This window comes from Coptis chinensis, chromosome 3 (genome assembly GCF_015680905.1).
Source record: "Coptis chinensis isolate HL-2020 chromosome 3, ASM1568090v1, whole genome shotgun sequence".
Classification (NCBI taxonomy): domain Eukaryota; kingdom Viridiplantae; phylum Streptophyta; class Magnoliopsida; order Ranunculales; family Ranunculaceae; genus Coptis; species Coptis chinensis.
In genome coordinates, this window is record NC_141458.1 from 104,457,876 (window position 1) to 104,478,523 (window position 20,648).

At 36.0% G+C, this 20,648-nt stretch overlaps 2 protein-coding genes and 1 long non-coding RNA gene across 4 annotated transcripts in view; 2 read left to right on the forward strand and 1 right to left on the reverse strand.

Annotated features, from left to right (window-relative positions):
* Positions 1-10,025, reverse strand: part of LOC147512449 (uncharacterized) — an 87,464-nt gene extending 77,439 nt beyond the window's left edge. The window contains exon 1 of the long non-coding RNA XR_015214948.1: positions 9,476-10,025. This is a non-coding gene — a long non-coding RNA (uncharacterized LOC147512449). The remainder of the gene's footprint in view (positions 1-9,475) is intronic.
* Positions 10,026-12,517: 2,492 nt separating this feature from the next.
* Positions 12,518-16,544, forward strand: LOC147512455 (protein LAZ1 homolog 2-like). 2 transcript variants are annotated; one of them, XM_086595460.1, is made up of 9 exons: positions 12,518-12,641; positions 12,805-13,006; positions 13,401-13,457; positions 13,961-14,069; positions 14,297-14,481; positions 14,591-14,679; positions 15,018-15,267; positions 15,747-15,980; positions 16,066-16,544. In XM_086595460.1, the coding sequence occupies exons 2-9, from the start codon at positions 12,854-12,856 to the stop codon at positions 16,285-16,287; spliced, it is 1,299 nt and encodes a 432-aa protein (XP_086451586.1). In that variant the 5' UTR covers positions 12,518-12,641; positions 12,805-12,853; the 3' UTR covers positions 16,288-16,544. The 2 variants fall into 2 exon arrangements, with proteins under 2 accessions (XP_086451586.1, XP_086451587.1); XM_086595461.1 differs by lacking the exon at positions 13,401-13,457.
* A 3,526-nt stretch (positions 16,545-20,070) lies between these two features.
* On the forward strand, positions 20,071-20,433 carry LOC147512456 (disease resistance protein RGA2-like). Its single transcript, XM_086598730.1, has one exon. It carries the CDS (start codon positions 20,071-20,073, stop codon positions 20,431-20,433), a length of 363 nt encoding a protein of 120 aa, XP_086454856.1.
* Positions 20,434-20,648: the final 215 nt, after the last annotated feature.

Below are 20,648 nucleotides of genomic sequence, written 5' to 3' on the forward strand. Positions count from 1 at the left end.
AAGGTTTCGAAGCACTTAGAGGGTGGAAGCACTTAGAGGTGGAGGGAGAACCCAAAAGGTTTCGAAGCTTTTCAAGGTCCAATTAAATTCTAATTTCGGAGAAGGAAAGGTTTGGATACGATGGGTTTTACATTTAAGATTTTGATTTATTGCGATCTCACGTGAGACAGTGAGGCAATTGTGACCGTAGATTTATACCCCCTCAAAACTAATCCCAGCCGCGAGTCAGGAAAGCGAGCTATTTTGTTAAGTTGATACTATCATTTGTATTCAACTAGCTACTTTGCACTTTGTAGAGCGTACTCGGAATGATCGCATACTGAGGGTTGTTACAACTTTGCAGTATACACGTGAATTGTATCCATACATCATGTTCAGTCACAATTTAATTCTATGTAGAAGAATTGCAAATCACTTATGGGTTGATCATTTTTTTAGAGGAATGCATGGACAGGCACCACATTACAGAAGAACACTTAGTGAAGTCTATGCATTTTTAAGTCAACTCGTCCCAAACGAAGTGTACAATTTGATCAGAGCTGGCCGTCTGCATCAACAATATGTAATGGATGTCAACACACATATTGAAGATGCTAGGTTGAATTATTATAGGTGGTCAAAGCCCCTTAGTCTTTCTCTGACTTTTGGCTTCAACCCCAATTGGTATGAGATCAAATTCTTTTTGAACTAAAACATGAGACAACAAGCAGATGATAGGTTGGATATTGTTAATCGGGTTTTCAAAATTAAATTAAATCAATTCATGCAAAGTTTGTACCAACGACCACTACATCATAGAAGAGTTACAGGTACTGATAAAGCAAGCCTTAATTATTATTATTTTAAAAAAATTAATTGGTAATATTAGTACGACTAACATATGCTCATTTTTGTTACTTTCCTAACAACAATGTACGAAGTTGAATTTCAAAGTAGAGGGTTGCTGCATGCACACATCTTTCTGACTATACACTGATCCAAGAGACATGCTGTCATTTGTTATTACATATGTAGCTTCACTGAAAGTAAAAACGTTCCAGAAGCAGTATTATTGTGAATGTGATTCGCAACAGTTTTTTTCCACAATAGATTATTGTGAATGTAGCTTTGTTATATACTTCTTTCTATTATTTGTATGAACCAATTACTGCTCAACCGTATCTGATTATCAAATTATTCTGCATTATTAGCAGATTCCTTGCATGCCCATTCTACAGTTATGGTACAAATAACACGTAAGTTAAGAGTTTAAAATATGGCATCCCATTATGGATCATATCAAACAGGCAGTACTTCCGCTAACAATTTTTACAGGAATCTTTGTTTACAATATTTAATCCAGACAAGAGACCTATCATAATCACGACAATACGCTGCGTGAAACATGTTTGTTAACAAGTAATTAAAAAAGGAATTTACAGGAAATAATGTTAGGACTAATAAGCCTATCAACGCCTCTACTACTACTATAACTATGTAACAATGTTCATGGAAGTGTAATAAAATTTCAACAACACTAAAAAAAAACAAGTCAAACCGAATTAAGTTGAGTGATTTCAATTGGATGTGAAAGGTCATAATTGTTTTGAACTTCCATGCAAAACCCATGGTACATATGTACACGACTGTAGGCCGGATACACAACAATGGCCTATTTTGGAAACCTCCTTAACCGTCTCTACTCTCTAGCACCCCTTCGCCCAGATTTTCTACCAGTTAACAAAAAGAAAAGAAAAAACTACCTTACAACAGTTCAAAAAAACTAACTCCTAACGGTTCTAAGCAAAAAAAAACTATATATATATATATATGTATTACCGCTCTGAAATAAAAGCATACAGTCTTGGGGTTGTTTCTCACTTCTCATATACTCGTTTACATGCAAGTTGATGAGTAAGAATTCGAAATTCCATATTTTTTTCACTTTTTCGCTATTAGTACATACACTATTACTAATTATCAATTGACATATAAACAACAGGTTCTTTGGACAAAAAATGGATGCCAGAAATGATCACTACGTCGCCGAAGTTGATGGAACTCGAAAACCATGGAAACTGGTTGTCAGATTGTCGAGAGTTTGAAAGGTGTATAACTTTGAAGATGAAAAAGAACTCCAGAGTATGGATGTCATATTTATTGATGCTAAGGTCATATACTAATCATATGTATTTTTATCGAAATCTTTGATGTACCATTTCTCGATTTATTCTATCCTTTCTTATTATGCCTTCGAATACTACAGGGTGATCAAATACAAGCAATGGTCACAGGAAATTATATATCAAAACATAAGCAGGCCTTGCTGGAGGGTAACATATGTGAACTTCAAAATTTTAGCGTCGGTGTCGCTAAAAGCAATTACAAGCCTATTGATCATGGTTTCAAGTTATATTTTAAATGGGATACCATACTTAAGGTCCTTGATGATCATTATACTGATATCCCGAAATACAAATTCAATTTAGTACCATTTAACAATCTTCACCTTCACCATGGACAAAAAAACTATTCCATCGGTATGATTTCTCCCAAGTAGACTAATTTCAATAAAGGCATCCCTTCATTAAATATGAAAATTTGTTGTTGCCACTTTACTACGTGTTTATAACTCAATTCCTTAACGATCATTTTTCTATCTTAAACAGACATTATGGGCATACTTCATTCAATTTGTGAAATACAAATAAAACCAAATGGAAATATATCCAAGAAAAGAGAGATTTACTTACAAGATGAGGGGTAACAATTTTCAGTTCTATTAATTTCCATTTAATCAATTAAACATGTTTCATCATCTTATCTTATGCACTACATAACTTTCCAGGGGAAAAAAAATTAAGGGTTACGCTGTGGAGAAACAAAGCTAATGAAATTGAAAATTATAACCTTTCTTCAATGACACCTGCACCTGTTTTTATTATTACATCCGCAGTTGTCAATTGATTCAATGGTGAGCTTTTTAATTCGATTTAAATCAAAGACGAACTCAACTGAGATTACTTGTTGCTTACTATGAATAATTATTTCTTCAGATATTTACTGTGTATCCTCTACATCATCGACACAGATTTATTCGAATCTTGAAATCCCAAAGACACAGTCTTTACTATAGATTACCAGGTTGTGGCTCTAAAAATGCTTCCTAAATCTTCAAAAAATTGATCTCTACATTTAAATCCGTATTAAGTATTTAACTATTCCGAACTAATACATCTAAAATGCAGGACCCAACATAAACAAATTAGTTTCCTATCAAACTATTCAATCGTAGACTACATGTCAGAAAATTGCAGCAATACCTACCAAAAAACATTACAAGAGATTATTGATGCAGTAAAGAAAGACAAGCCCGTGGTAAGAGTATACAAGTTATAGTGATCAACTTTTGTTATCTTAAATAGATTAGACATTAACAAAGTTTCTTATAAAAAAAAAAGGGTGCAGCGTTCACATGTCAATGCACAATAATTGGTGTTATACATGACTGTGAGCCTTTCTACTTATCTTGCGGAAAGTGCACCAAGAAAGTTACAAACAAAATAACGAGAAAATGGTGTGAAAAGTGCAACCGTACGTATTGTTTCCGATATTGTTGCAAGGTATTCATCAAAACAATAAAATTAAATAGGCATGTATTGTATTAACAAATAGAATATAATTTTATTAATACGTAAGTTATCTTCTATTTCAAAAAGGTATTATGTTCGCATCGATGTTCAGGATCCAACAATCAAGTCACAACAACTTGTTATTTTTGGGTCTGAAGCTGAAAAGCTCATTTCAGTTCCAATTGAAGATTTAGTTACTATGAATGACCAGGTTTGTCTGATATTTTTCAAGTGAAAGTTATCATTCATACGGACTTCACACTTGACCAGGTTACAATTTCAATTTCAAATTATTTATTTATTTATTATTATTTTTTTCAGGATGAAGGTCCACAAATGATTAAGGACATTTTGAATGAAAAACTGGTTGGGTTATCACTTTCATTTGAGCTCAAAATAAGTCAATTCAATTTGAATAATCCAAATACAGCGTTGACAGCTAATAGAATTTTTCAAACATGATGCTGATAAAGTTTGTGAATCATCAATAAAGAAACAAAAGATTGTGGTACTGTATATACATATCTATATGCCAATCATTTTTAGTTTTTATACAATATCTTTTATTGTACTAGAAACACATTAATTGAGTACTCTTTCATTGATATAGCTTATTGTTGAAGATACCACTCTCGAGGCTTCTACACCAACTCCAAAGAGTTACTCCAAATCTGGATGGAAATTGAATCGCCACAAAAAACCTTCATATAAGGTAACAAACTTAATATTTTCCTAATTATTTTGTATCTGTCGGGGCAAAAACCGATCTACCCAGACACTCTTAAAACAGAAACTGACCTTCTGAATATCACCACCTACGTAAAAGCGATTTGAACTCTCAAGACCTTGTTGAACTTGTTGCATAGGAAAAAATGTTCTTGTTGTTGAGACTGAACCACTTTTTAGTTCAGTGGCTGCCTACATACCCCAGATGGATCAAGTCTCTAAAAATCTCCGGAGTATGGAGTTTTTCAATGTAGTTCTGTTGGTGAAAACTCCTCATTATGTAACAGTCCGGAAAACTAGAGAATCCCTGGATATGGATCCTTGTCCTAGTTTTCAGTTACATTGGATAGAGAATCTCTGGATATAGATCTTTATCCTTAATTTTCAGTTACATTGGATAGAGTCCAATCTCCATATTCTCGCGAGTGTCCGGCCGGGCCTTATTTTCATCCGACACGGGCTTATAGTGAGGCTTGGCCCACATGCCATGTTGGGCCCCGGCTACTAACCGGGGCTAGGCTAGGCAGATATGTAGGGTCCACCGGGGTGTCATGTCCAGAGATCATGCCTAACCGGGTCCCTAGCGGCATTGTGGTCTTGAAAGCATTCCGTCGGTTGGATGTCTCACTGCACAAGTTGATCCAACGAGGCCACAAAAGAAGAGGATCGGGTAATGCCATGTGGACCATTTATGAGGGTCCACACAGTATCCCACATTGTGTTTGTTCCATAAATAACAGCATCATCGCTTATTTATGCGGGCAGAGAAAGATTGGGTGAAGATGTATTCAGTTTATAGCAACAGCAACTTAGAATGTTTGCATTTTTGCGTTTGTGTTAGAGAATGATTTTTTTTTTTTTGTACTTTTCTTATAAGACATAATGACTTATGAAGTTTAGTTTTTGCGTTAGACATATTATTATGTACAACATTTCAATTATACTTTGCTTATAATCCTATATGCCTGATCAATTATATTATATGAACAAATTTGTAACTTTCGTGAATTTTCAATAACTATTTTGTATTCAATACCACAAAATAATTCGGCCATTGCAGGCACAGCGCGCGTGCAGTTTTGCTAGTAGATAGAGAGTGAAGAGAAGAAGAAGAAAATTAGATACTTGGACGTGAGTATCATAGTCTGAGGGATTGTCAGCTAATGCTTTCTCCACATTTTGAACATCTTCTCCTTCTTCTTCAGATTCAGTCAGAAGAAGAGCTGCTCGAGTCTTCTTTATCTTCCATTTCTGTCTTCTTGTCTTCTACTACTACTAGGGTTTCATCATACTCCGCCATATTGCCCCAAACACTAAGACTCTTTTTATTTATTTATTTATTATGACGATAAAGCCCCAAACATCAAGGGTATTGTGGGTAATAGCAAAATATGTGAGATGGGCGGACGTCCATCGTTGGTCAACCAAGTCAACTCACGGTTAGGAGGACCAAAACCTAATAATTGATCATTATTGGACCAAAGCCTAATTACCCTATTATTAGGAGGACCAAAACCTAAAAACCCCTTATTTTAACTTATTGTTTTGCTATTTCACTTAGTGAGTGTTTCTACAGCAACTCACACTTTTGAACCGAATTTGTGAACACACTGACGTGGCAAGCAGAGAGACCTTGATTTTTCGGTACTTCTTTGACTAATACAATACACCACCCTCACCGATGAGTGCCACGTCAGTGTGTTCACAAATTCGGTTCAAAAAATTCGGTTGCTATAGAATTTTGGTTCACTTAGTACATAGAAATTTGATGTCGGGGGGATTCAATAACAATTAGATAGGATTAACGAGATTTGGTATTTTGTGAAAATTTGGTATTTTTCGATACAAACTTGTTTTCACTTTCCAGTATATCGGTTTTGTCCAAGCAAGTGGAAATCGAGCCCATAATTGTATTGGGGAAAGATCAAACTAATTGTAGAAGTCATAATTGTATGCTGTGTGCAGTTAGAAATAGAATGGGTTTTCAATATGGTGGCCATGTCTAAAACATGAATTGTTTTACGCGATAGAAAATAATTTCCATGCATATCATACAGAGTGTATGATGATTGCTCGTGACAGAACATTATAAGTGGATATATTATGTATATGATTTTCGGTAACTACTAAATTAGCTAATTCTAAACCATACAATTGTTTGTGCCCAAAACAGTTTGAGCTCTATGGAGTACGGTGGTTATCAATGGAAAAATGCTATAGTGAAGCTTTACTATTACAAAAGAAACAATTTGTATAATTCATGGTTAATTATATTTATTGAGATATTGGAGGACACTGAAATTTATTTTCAAGATGAAGGTATTTTGGACCTGCTGAACACATACACATATTTTTTCTGAAAAGTAATCAGGTTTCAAGACTTCAAGGCAAGTAGTGCATTCAAGTGGGGTCAAGTTTTTTGTTGGGCACTTTAATTCTTGATTCTTGATTGATAATTTGTTCTATTTCTTTATGACTTGCATAGTAATGTGCTCATGTAGAGCAAAGAATTTAATTTAGAAATCGTTGTGATAAAAATAACGAATACAAATTGTAAAACTTTAGAACGTGAGAGCTCAAGTTCATACATTTTCTAAATTCACAAGAAATGTTTTAGTACTGTGAGTTTAAGAGATTCACATAATTTTCAACATTTCACCATAAAATGTAGGAAACAATATAAATACTTAGACATTTTACAAAAATGGGAACCAGAAAGTGTCACTTACGAGAGTTGCGATGTACATGCTTCTAATACAAATTAAGATTCAATTTACCAAGTTCGTATCTTCGTATCATACATGTTTCTAAGAACACTTTGAATCCAGATTCAAGCTTTTACTGGTATAATACAATTGCATCAGTGTTTACATTTGCCAATTATGTTATATATTACAAGAACACTTTCAAGTCCATATTCAAACACTGCTTCTGTAATTGCATCGGTGTTTGAACATGTCACACTTCAATCTGTTTGAATTTGAAATGGTGTGCACCAAGCACATAGATTGCACATCTTTTATCTACCTCATTATACGGACTGCACTTAAGGAACTAGTTATTCTAATTCAGTAGGCTGCATCAACTCATCAAGGATGTGACCAATATTTTCGCACACCAGTCTGGATATGCTGTAATTATTATTCTGTTTTCTGCTTCTTAAAATCCCACCACACTCCGTCATCCTTTCTAAAACCTGACATTGTACTGAATGTTTTGGTTTTTAAGATGTTAGTGTTGGATTAATAACTAAAAAATCTCACCGTGAAGTAACCTTGATGGCTGAGGATCAGTCTAGGTAATAGTCCATGATTCAGTGATTTTGCATGAAAAAAAGGATTGAGTTCAGTCATTTGGTTGGTCGCAACTCACGACCCGACAACCCGACCGATTGAACAGGAACGGAGATGATGATAAAATATGACCTCTCAAAAAGTCCTTCGTATATAAAATTTCGTCAAACAGGGTAAGCAAATACGAGCATAAGAAAAAGAGATGGATCACAAGAAAATGAGTTTGTGGAAATAGAAGTATAGGACACTACTGTCATATTAGTATCTTACCCAGGAATAAAAAGCAGGGTAGAAAGTATGCATATTCACCCCTCCAAGAGTATACGGAATCACAACAGTGTCAATCTAAAATTCTAAATCAATCTCATCATCCATATCTATTTCCATCAATGGAAGTTGCTTCTATGAATGTGATGCGGAAGATGAGACAATAATAAAGATAGCAGTACAATGATCCGAAGACGAGAGGTGCTTGCAGGATAAAGAGTTGGGATTTTCGTTGACAAAATTCTGCTCTTAGAGAGGAGAGCAATGAAGTAATTGCAAGGAAGCAGTAAAGCACTCTTGGATGGTTGGATATGGTTTGTGAATTATGAGCAACTTTATGGGACCTTGATCAAATATTCCGAAAATTCGGTTGTTTATTCTTCTTTCTAAAGACTTATATTGTACGGATTGTTTTCGCTTTTAAGATGTTAGTTTTGGATTTAATAACTAAAAAATCTTACGGTATGGTAGCATGGAAGCAACCGTGATGGCTGAGGATTAGTCTAGTTTTTTTTTTCAATAAAAAAGATTAGTCTAGGTAATAGTCCACACTTCAGTGATTTTGTATGAAGGTTTAAGAAAGGATTAAATTTAGTTAAGCCATTTTGTTGGTCACAACCCGACAGCCGGACCAATTGAACAGGAACCGAGATGATGATTAAATATGACTTCTCTCAAAAAAAGAATTCGTATAAAATTTGATCAAACGGGGTAAGAAAATTCAAGCATTAAGAAAAGGAGGGGGTGTCAAAAGAAAAGGAGTTAGTGGAAATAGGAGTATAGGACACTACTGTCATATTAGTATCTTACCCAGGAATAAAAAGCAGGGTAATGAGGGGGGGTTGCTAATCCTAGTTAACCCTGTTTTTTTTTCCCTCTGATCCTGAAGATGAGACAGTGTCTATAGAGTGAACTGATAGCACGACAATGATCTGAAGACAAGAGAGGTGCTTGCAGAATAAAGAGTTGGGAATTTGTGTGTAAGTGTGGGTTGTGTAGAGGACCAGAGAGGGCGATGAAAGGCTAATATAAACGTCAAGAAGAGATCCATTATCATTTCAGTGTTTCTTTCTTAAATAACTATAATTTACTTAATAAAACACATTCAAAACTTCATACAGTTCATTCAGTAAAATCGTGTATTTCTCAGAGAATATAAATCAGATTAGTGTCATACTTCAAAATCATAAAAATCATTTACTTCTATCCATTCTTATTCACTAACTCAAGTAAAATCAGATAACGATTCTCAAAATATGGTATGGAACCTCCTAAGCCTTTCTCAATGATCTCAGTGAAATGCCTACTGACAAATTTAGTTACTGATGAAATAAATGTGTGAAAGTTAGTTTATAGCCAGAAAAAAATGCATGTTCCCAGAAAAAATACAAGAGGAAGGTGTAAGATGATGGCTTGTTGCAATCACAATCCAATATCTGTTAAGAATGATATCTAAGTTTCAATATATTATCTCAGGTCCTATTCAAACCGAAAATTTAGTTCCCATTTCATATCACCTAATAAGCAATTGCAACTCATCAATACATGATTTAGACACAGGTGAAGTGTACTTCTAACCTCAAGATTTTTCAGTGTCTTTGTATGCTGTAAGGACATCCTCGAGCTCCATCTCAGAATCATCTGGGACAGTAATACCCTCCAGATTGCTCATGATTTCATCACCCCTGCCATCCAAGAAAGCATGTTCACCTTTATCGTCTACCTTAAGCAGATTATCACCTCCCTCCATATCTGAAAACTCATTATATGTTTCAATATCCCGTTTCCTTCCCCTGTAACCAATAAGACGTCGAACCTTTTCTTTCCAAAGAACCAAAGGGCACTTCTCTATAAGCTCAGGACCATCATAAGCTTCAGTTAAGCATACACTAAGTTTCTTACCTCTTTCAGAGACATAAAAGATCCCAAAATGTTTCAAGAAGATTCTCATCAACTTCTGAGGCATCACAAGTTCTTTACGGAATAAGAGAGCAGTATGCAGTTGTCTATTGAAATTTAAAAAAAAACGAAAGTTGATCTTTAATAGTGTAGGATTCATGGGAGAAAACGTCTCAACATACTGTTAAGTGGGAGGGGAAACAAACAAGTTCCGTTGTCAATAGAGAACTGGCTTTCAGTCTTTTGTGTTGACAGTTGAAACTCTAATACGGACATAGTTAACTGCTAACTTTCTTTTTAGGGTTATATTGACATACCCCCCCACCAGTAGTTGCAATTAGGATTACCCCCCATTATAATTGAAATTAGGGTTTCCCCCCAACTTGACAGTCAAAAGAAGTCAACTAACAGTGGACGTCAGTTGACTAGTCAAGAATTGTGAATTGTCATAAATATCCTTTTTCTGTTGAAATTACGAAATTTGCCATGGACACAACTCAAAACCCACGACTCGAAATTAGACACAGTAGTAAAACCCATTTTCTCAAATAGCAGAACAAACCATCGAGTAACTTCGTCTTCCTCCTCCAATTGAAATTTTCAAAAACGTTTGTGGTTCGACTTACTTCCAGTAGAGCAACACGTATGTTGTATGCAGTTTTTCTCCGTTCCAAATTGAAAGTAAAAGTAGATAGTTGCCACTTTGTAGTGGGTGTTTGTATTTGTGTCTTTGTTGTTAATAAGGGATGCCAATGTGCAGATATTTCACTCGAACACCTCAGTGTAAATGCAGTTAGTTACACATAAAATACTAAATGGTGAGAATCAGTCTTTGACAAAATACTAAATGGCCAGCAAATCAACCAGGCATGTGTAGCGTCTGCCCTTCGGCTTTATACCATAAACCCTTTCCATTGTTTCAAAGTGCCTAAAGGCTTTATCAACAAACCCACAATGAGAAAAGCTTAAAAGAACAGCTAAGAGCGTGAGCTCATTAGAGCCACCGGTGATCTCCTCTCCATCTCTTCAAATAGATTAAAAGCTTCCTCTGCAAATCCATTTTACGCAAGTGCTTGTATCATAGCAGTCCAAGAGACTTCATTCTTCTCTGCATTCTCTTAAAAACTTTTCTAGAGCTCTTAATGTCTCAGATTTGGCATACATATCGGTCGGTCGGTGCCAATGAAGACCTCGTAGTGTATTCCAAGTTTAATGATCTTACCATGGATATCCTTGCCTTTCTCTAGGAAGCCAAGCTTGCTTTACCGCAGGGCACTTAGGACACTTGAGAAGGTGAAACCATTAGGATTTTCCCCGATAAAAGCATCGGTCAAATACTTCTAACACCTTTTCCGCGATTGCTGGATTACGTATATAACCCGAGATCATTGTGTTCCAAGAGACAATATTCCTCTTTGGTAACTGCTCAAACAACTCCTCAGCCTCTTCTAGTTGGCCATTTAGACTATATCCCGAGATCATCGAATTCCATGAAATTACATTTTTCTCCGAAATAGAGTCAAAAACTCGCCGACCATCTTCCTCCTTCCCACATTTACTATACATGTCAATCAGAGGGCTCCCTATAAAAACCTCCCTCTCCACCCCACTTTTTATCATATGCCCATGGATATTCATTCCAAGTTTCAAATCCACAAGACTAGCCGATGCACTAATAATGCTGGAAAAACACGAAAGGTTCGGTTTGAACCCTTCATGTATAATTTCAATGCTTCTTCGGCATCACCATTCTGACTATACCTTGCAATCATTGTACTCCAAGAAACTTCATTTCTCTCTGGCATCGTTTCATAAACTAACAAATTCTAAATTCTAAACTCAAACAGCAGTTATTTGGAGTTGTGGCCTTTGAACAGGGCCTATGGCAAATTTTGTAATTTCAAAAGAAAAAGGGTATTTATGACAATTTACGATCCTTAACTAGTCAACTGACGTCCACTGTTAATTGACTTTTTTTGACTGTCAAGTTGGGGGGGAAATCCTAATTTCAATTATAATGGGGGGGTAATCCTAATTGCAACTAGTGGTGGGGGGGTATGTCAATATAACCCTTCTTTTTATGATTTTTTTTCCTGATGAAGGTTATTATTATTCAGAAAATTGGGTATAGGTACACAAACGCAACTTTTTTAAGTTTAGAGGAAATAGCAAACTTTTTTTTTGTTTTTCCTCCATAAAAGCGAAATTTGACATCATGCCTCAAATTTCAAACCGACTTTACAATTTTGACCTCTTTTTATTAGTCCCAACTAAAAAAGCCAACTACTAACAAAAAAATAAATTACGTACTAAATTAGTTACCAAAAGAATAGTGGGTTAATCAAAATAACTAAAATTCATCCGAAATCTACAAAATTCCAATTAAAAGTGAGATAAATTTTTGGAGAGACCAAAACAATGTGGAAAGCATCAACTTCAAAAACGGAAAAAATATATGTTGATTACAACTAATTTCAATACAACTTTAACAATTTAAAATACATATCAGATAATTTTAAATACCATGTTTAAGCTTGATGTAATTCAAATTGTGATAGGACAAATAATTTTTTTTTATAAGACGATTGTATTATTTGATTGCAGTACATCTTGGAGCAATACACACGCACCCTTGTCTGATGAGTGGCCTCGATTGACACACACACGTACAACCAAATACTACACTTGTCAAGTTTACCTTTCCTCTCAACCAAATGACTCCACGTGGCCAGTCACGCTAATGATAGGCCTAGATTTTTTGTTTCTATAAATAAAAAATTAATCCATTTCCAGATTGAGTCCATTATTACGCAAAGCATATATAATGGAGTTGCAAAGCTCTAAGGTCAGTAGTTTCTTTCCCGCCTTAAAAAGTGTTTGAATTTACTCACCACCATAAAAGCTTTTCTAGCTTAATCGTTTTAATGCTTATTTAGACTGAAGATTGATGTCTTAATAGTGTTATGTTCAAGTAGGTAATATTTTTATTTTATGGTTTTTCATGTCAGGTTTAATCCATTGCCTGTTCAAGTTGTCAGTTGTACAAGACATCTGTGAATGGCGCTTAGCTCCAATTTATATTTTCAAGTAGTATATAGGGATCTACACTCACCAGCTACTATCATTATTGCTGGAAGTTTCGCACTGGTTGCGTTAGTCCTCTCCATTTTTCTGATTTTCCAGCATCTCCGATCATACACCAATCCCGCGGTTAGTTCTTTATCAATATATTGATTGTGACTGTACACTTATGTTGCGTTTTTTTGACCTTTTAGGAGTGATCTCTTAGGCAGAACTAACTAGTGGACTGCGCTTCCATATATTAGTTATCTGTTAATCAGATTCCATTGTAAACATCGAATGAATGTTCAAATCTCTTTATGTGCATATTGTGTCCGTCCTAGTTGGACATGGCCTGATGTGTCGTTCAATCCGACTCGCCACTCCGCCATGGAAACCTTCCATCCCCCCCCTGGGGCCGTGTTTGAAGAAGCAAAATATTGCCTTTGGAAAATACCTTTTAATGCTTGGAGTGTAGTTTTGTTTCTTCCCACTTTGAATAAATGGAAGGAAAATTAAAATCTAACACAGATTTGAATCTTAGGAACAAAAATGGATCGTTGCCGTTCTCTTCATGGTTCCTGTCTATGCAACTGAATCGGTAAGTATTTGCTCCTGGTTAAAAGTATCCCTGAAGTTTTATTCGAGATTCAAGGAGTTCATGTAACTCCAGGTTTCGAAGACAAGAAAATTAGCCCTTGCTATGGTTTCATCATGTCATGGACTCGTAGTAACTTAGTTCTTCGAGAAATTCGTATGTAAGAAATAAATAAATATATATATATATATATATGGAGGTGTCATTTATTAATTAGCTTGCCATTAAATTTCTAATGCCTAATTCAGCTGTTATTAATTATTCAAAATTTTCAAATGATTGACAATTTACTTGGAACAAACTTGTGAACCTCAGTTAATCGTCCCTACCCAAAAATGGAAAATGATTAGTTTGTCAGACACAAAAAACAGAAGCTAATATTAAATCCTTAAGTAGACTGTCTAAGTTGTGTTTGATACATGTAATCGAAGCAGCTCTAGTTTTCCCAGGCATGTTTCACATGTCAACAGTTTGATGGTTTCGATTTTTGGGTTTTTCTTATCCAGATTATATCTTTGCTGAATCCAAACCTTTCCCTCGCATGTGACATCTTAAGAAATTGTTATGAAGCTTTTGCTTTGTATTCCTTTGGAAGGTATTTGGTTGCTTGCCTTGGTAAGCTTTTCATCTTTATTCTCTTTTCTTATCCCAGCTTCAGCAATTACAATTTAGCTTATCTCAATTTTTTCCCATTTCACTTATGCACATTTATTCTTGGCGCTACCTATCATGTTTGCCAAAACTTACAAATTTATTCTAGTCATGCTCTTGTTGTTGTTTGTCTGTTTACCTGCAATTTGTATTTACCAAATTGTTGCAATTTTAATACGAAAATTGTGCAGGTGGCGAGGAAAGAGTTGTGAGACTTCTCGAGGATGAAACAAAAAAACAATTCACTGAACCATTGCTGGAAGGACAAGAAAATAAAGTGGCTCTGAAGAACAGATCTTTTCGTTATTTCTTCCACCAACCAAATGTCATGGGGAAGAACTTGTATACGATAGTTAAATTTGGTCTGGTACAATATGTAAGATGACATCTATAACCTGCCTTTCCCTCTTGTTTCTTTTTATTTGATGTAGGTGTGTTAGTGTATAATGAGTATTTATATCTCTAACATCTTTTGGATGACCCAGATGATTTTGAAGACATTTTGTGCATTCTTAGCTTTTGTGTTAGAACTCTTTGGTGTTTACGGCGACGGAGAATTCAAGTGGCACTATGGGTATGTCTCTATACACTTGCATGAGTGCTTCACAGAGGATGATGGATGCCAAAAAGACTTTCCTTGATAGTCACGTTTGAACTTCAATGATTCTACTGAACTAGTTCTGAAAAGGGTCAGTGATCCCTGGAAAACAAAAAGTGGGCACAATTTTGTTACTCTACCAAGCTATGACGTGTGTAGGATATATTGCCTGATCCTTCATCTTGTCCAATTTGTTCCACATGTTCTTTAGTGTTTCAGTTGGGCCCTGTATATTGTCAACCTGTGTCTGTCCTTCATTTTCTATCTCTTAATAGTCATTTTTAATCTGAGTCAGCAGCAACTGTCTCCTGCAGGTACCCTTATTTAGCAGTAGTATTGAACTTCAGTCAGATGTGGGCTCTGTTTTGTCTTGTGCAGTTTTACCATGTGACTCATCAGAGACTACAACCTATTAAACCACTTGCAAAGTTTATTAGTTTTAAGGCTATCGTGTTTGCGACTTGGTGGCAAGGTGTTGGTATAGCGTTACTTTGTGCAATTCGTGTTCTGCCCAATGAAGGGAAATTTCAAACTGGATTACAGGATTTCCTAATCTGCATAGAAGTAAGCTCTTTACTTAAACTTCAGCTAACAAAGTAACCTTCTTTTTGTGTATTGGTGGATTGAATCAGGACATGCCATTTTTTCATAGAAAGTGCCACACTTCCGCATTCATCATTTCCTGGAGCGATATATTGTTGATGTTATTCTTTTGTCTACTGGTTTTACAAGACGAGAGGCTATTATTAAAATTCTTCTCTGTATTACCTTCTCCCATTTCAGTTTTATCTGTATTTTTCATCTTCGTTTACTTATGACTTAAAGCAATTGTTCTTTGATAACTAAAATGAAATCTGGAGTCACAGTATCAATGCTAACATGTCCCCCGAGCTTTATTTCCCAAGTTCTCTGTCCGATTGTTAAGCTTTTTAGACCCACTGGCATAACACATTATCATTTTTATATGTGCCAGATGCTATGCTTGACTTCTGTGTTGATGTTCAAACTCAGTCTATTTGTAACTCAGTCTATTTGTTTGGCAGATGTCTATCGCTGCAGTTGCCCATATTTTTGTTTTCTCAGCTAAACCATGTCATTACCTGCCCATTTATGAGCATGGTAAGTTCGTTTCTGAAGAAATCAAAGCCACAATGAAGTTGGAGGAAGATGGGAAGGAGAAACCCGCCATGGTTAAACAGATGGAAACTCATGTTGAGGCCCCTGGAACAAGTGTCACTGAGAGTGTTCAGGATATTGTTATTGGAGGTGGTGGACACGTGAGCTCTCTCTCTCTCTCTCTCTCACACAAACACAAAGCTATAAGTTTGTTCTAGCTTAATGAGAAGGTTCATCCTATAACAGGTGGTCAAGGATGTCGCACTGACTATAAACCAAGCAATAAAACCCATGGAAAAGGGTGTCACTAAAATACAGGAAAAGATCCATCACATCACAGTCGACTCGAAGGACAAAGAAGAGCGTTTAGAAGTAGTGGAAGAACATTTTGAGCAAAATGTTACAAAAGGTGAATCTCCTGTGGTTGATGAAGAAAAGGTAGTTGCTCATTATGAAACTGAGAGATGACATGAATAATGATGTCGACTTGGGTGAAGAAAAATGTTCCAGTGCCTGACTTTTCGGTGATGGTTTATTTTGTCATTTGTTTTAGTTAGCTACTTAATAGGAGCAGCTGATTGTTTGTTTGAAACCCCTCACAACACCTGACGTAAATGGGCTAGTGTTTGTATCCTGCATGTAAATCTTTCTGTAATCAGGAGACTCCATTTTCTGTTTGTGGTAGCCGTTTCCTTTCAATAAGATGGTTGATTGCTGACTGTTGTTTCTTCGGACGTGGTGTCTTGGATAATGTATGTGACTAGCAAAACTTTGTTGTTCGAGTCACGAGAATGGTCAATTTAAACACTACCTTATAATTAAGAGATGGATTAAGTTGTGAACCTCCACACTTGCTTATAATCTTCAGAGTTCAGACTAATTTCTAGCAAACATGGATTGATCTCCTCATTTCGTGTGTCAAATGCATATTCTTTGAACAATAATTTCAAATTATGCGTAGGACTAATGATACGCGTACCTGAGAGGGTCTAAACTGGTTGTAGATAGGGGTGGGAATTTGGCCCTAACGACCCTAACCCGGCCCTGACCGACCCTACTCTAAGCCCTATAAAGCCCTTACAACTAAAGCCCTCACAGAGTTTAGAGGGAGGGGTCGACCAGCCCCTAATGCCTTCTAAAGCGGGGTCGAGCTAAAAGGTTCTCGAAGCGTAGGGCCGACCCTAACTAAGCCCTAACCAAGCCCTAGTTATAATTTCATTTTATAAAATCACAACTAAAACTATCCAACTCCTTGTTACATATTTTCAATTAAAATAAGATATTTTTTGTAATTTATCACTACAGGTATGGGTACTTTAATAACTTGTCTTATATCATAAAAACTTGTAAACCTAATTGTTTCTATCTCACAACTCCATTATACCTCACAACTCCCGTCTAACCTAGTCGCCAAGACCAATAATGAGCCTTGGGCACTAGCCTAATGAAAAATAGATTGACGTCGGTAAAAAACTCATTCCATACTCTTATTTGTCTTTGTGTTCTTCAATGTTAAATGTAATTTTGGTGAGATTTGAGTACAAAAATAACGGATTTATGTCGGTGAAAGCTCATTCCAAAATGTGTCTTGTGCATTTTGATGTAATTTTGAAATATAAATATGAGTCTTTATGTCTTGAGTTTATTAGATTGTGGATATGCATTTTAAATTGTTGGACTTATCAAAATTATTCTTAGATTGGTTGTTATTAAAATTTCAAAGTGGTGGGACTTTGAGTTTGCAAATCTTTGAAATTTTTGTAATATAAATGAGTTTTAAAACCCGATGTAGTAAAAGAATAAAATATATAGGCCCGCCCTAAACCATTAAAGAGGGCTTAGGGTAGGGTGGTCGAGCTTGAAATTTAGACTTATGACCCTACTTATACATGGGGACTTTAGGGTAGGGCTGGCTTAATTCTAATAAGCGAAAGGCTTTTAAATGTTTAGGGTCGGGCTAGCCGAGCCCACCCATTCCACCCCCTAGTTGTAGAGTGATAGAGTCTAAGTTAGCCCCTAGGTAAATTACACAAATGCCCTCATTGTTTTTAAAAAATAAATGTTCAATTTTAATTAGGTGGGGACAATTATGTCATTTTCAGCCATTTGATTTAAAAGTTAACAGTCAAACCAAATTGACAGTGTGTTGGGGGATCCTAATTTCCCATCAAGTGGGGGAAAATCCTAATTGGTTCATCTAGTGGGGGGTAATACTACTTAACCCTAGAGTCTATTACCGTTTGCAGACGATTTGTTACAATAACTGAAGTTCCTTTAACTCCACAACATAGAAGACATTTCAATTTGTCCCACTTCTCGCGGTCATCATCAAGAATTTATCGTTAGTTTGTTTAACATCAGCATCTTCAAGGACAAGTTGAATAGTGGAAAATGTGTTAGAGAGTTTCTCCAAGTTCCCGTGGAAATTTTGAAGTGTTAAGAGCATCTTTAGGAGAAATACTTTCCTAGCATCAAACACCAAATTCCTAACAATTTGGTGTTTTTTCATTTTCAGGAGAGTCACATGTTGATGAAAATACCAAACCAAACACTAAATTGGGCAAAATTTGGTTCCAGCTTTGGTATTGTATCAAATCTCTCACACGTCCAAAACCGCGCGGTTTTTCTAACACCGCATGAGTTTTGACTTCTAAGTGGGCTTCTATGGCGCGATTTTGCTAAAACCACGTGTGCTTAGGCTTTTAAGATGGATTTAAGTGACACGTTTTTTAAAAAACCGCGTGGGCTATATCGCGCGGTTTATCCAAAACCGTGTTATTTGATATCGAAAATTTGATGTTTCTCGTAAAGATGGTTGGTGTTTTTTTTGTTTAGTGTTTGGTTTGGTTAAAAAATTTAGTATTTTTTTGGTATCTCTCCTAAAAATACTTTAAGTAATTAAGTGAATGTATCAAACTCCCGACAAATGAGCGCTACTGCTCTAGGATTATAGATTTATAGGTGCAGAGAAAGAAGAATAGTAACGTGCAGAGTCACATTTGATGATGCTGAAGAACAGAATCCGTTGGGGGTCTGTAAAAATATGGGTAACAGAAACTTAAATATGATATGACTAGATAATAAGTGGAAACTGTCTCCAAATTCTCTAGATCTGAGATTAGTTGAATCTGTATATATACAAAAGAATCAGTATTTAAGGCTCTCTTAGCATAAAAGCGACTGTAGTGACAATTGCAATGGCGAGAGAGATGGCGTTGTAAACAATCTCCACGGTTGTCAGGTGATGATTTCCGTACCTAACCTCTGCTAATGTCCTAATTAATTTCCCGTTAAAAAAGGGGGGGTTTTCAAGGATTTATCAAGGTACTCGTTATAAGTGAAGTGGATGAAATATCAAATGACAGGAAAAACCGAAAAACTACAACAAAAATCTATACTAGTCAATCCAAGCCATACAAAGAAGTTGATATGCTTCAATTCTGTTTTAAGCGCAAGCGAAATGAGAAAAGGAAATTTTGCAACATATCAAACAGGCGTCAGTAGCAGGAGAGCAAGACTGCAATAGAGTGCTCCGTTGAGTTCAGAATTTATACCAAAAGATTTTAAACGTTGCAAAAACTCATATGAGTATTTTAAATGTTGCAAATTGAGCGTCTTCTCTTTAATCTACAGCACGTTTTTTTACACTTTATTCTTACTCCATATTCTTTTCGTCGATTAGCAAAAAAAAATATTCTTAAAAAGAGAACTGTAGATCCAAAAACTTCTTCTTACACTTCATATTCTTTCCTTTTGTTCCTTTCAGAAACCTCTTCTTCTTCCATACTCTTCTTACTCATTTGTCTTGCAATACACCATACGTATTTCACCTTCGTCCGGATGTGGTTTGTCCTACCATGAAAAATTGGATTCTTCGTGACTGGAATTGTAGAGTTGCTATCACAAAAGAGAGTTATCGCTTCCTTTTGCTTGTGCTTAAGGCTTTCCAAAATTCCTCTCAACCAAAGGATCATATTTATCTCTTTCCCAATTCCTTAATTTTACTGAATCTATTGTAATGCTGATTGACATTTCTTTACCACGCAATACAAATGTCGCTGAACAAAGTCCTTTTCGAGAAACGTCTCTTGACCCACCTATGTGAATTATTGGTGTTTGAGACAAAGGTTGGGTGGGTCGTGGGATATAGTTTACTCAGAAATTGTGTGGACTACATTTGCAAATTGAGCGTCTTCTCTTTCTGTTGTTTTTCTTCTCATTGTGATATTCATTACCTGATCACTTATCACTATGGCGGATGCAGTGATCTCTGTTGTGTTGGAGCAATTGCGTTCTATCCTCCAAACAGAGGTGAATCTATTGGCGGGTGTACGTAAAGAAAGCGAACAACTCGAAGATACACTCACTCATATCCGAGGAGTGCTTGAGGATGCCGAGGAAAAGCAAGTCAAGAACGAAGCAGTGAAGGTTTGGTTAAAACAACTCACACGCATCTCCTATGATGCTGACGATGTATTGGACGAGTGGAAAACCCGAAATCTCAGCTCACAGATCCAACAACTTGATGCTCCTGTCAGTGAGAAGGGTTGGTCCTGCTTGTTTTCCCAATTTTCTTGTTTAAAAAGTGTTGTTGTACGCCATGATGTTGGGTAATAAGATGAGGGATATAAATGAAAGACTAGATCGGATTGTTAAAAATAAAGCTCTACATCTCACTGAAAGGCAAAGTCGTGAAGAAGCTCGACCAGTAACGAGCTCTTTTGTTGATGCATCTGAGATCTATGGTCGTGTTGATGATAAAAATAATATGGTAACCATGTTACTAAGTGAGGGTAGTCATCAAGATTCACATGTTCCACTCATCTCCA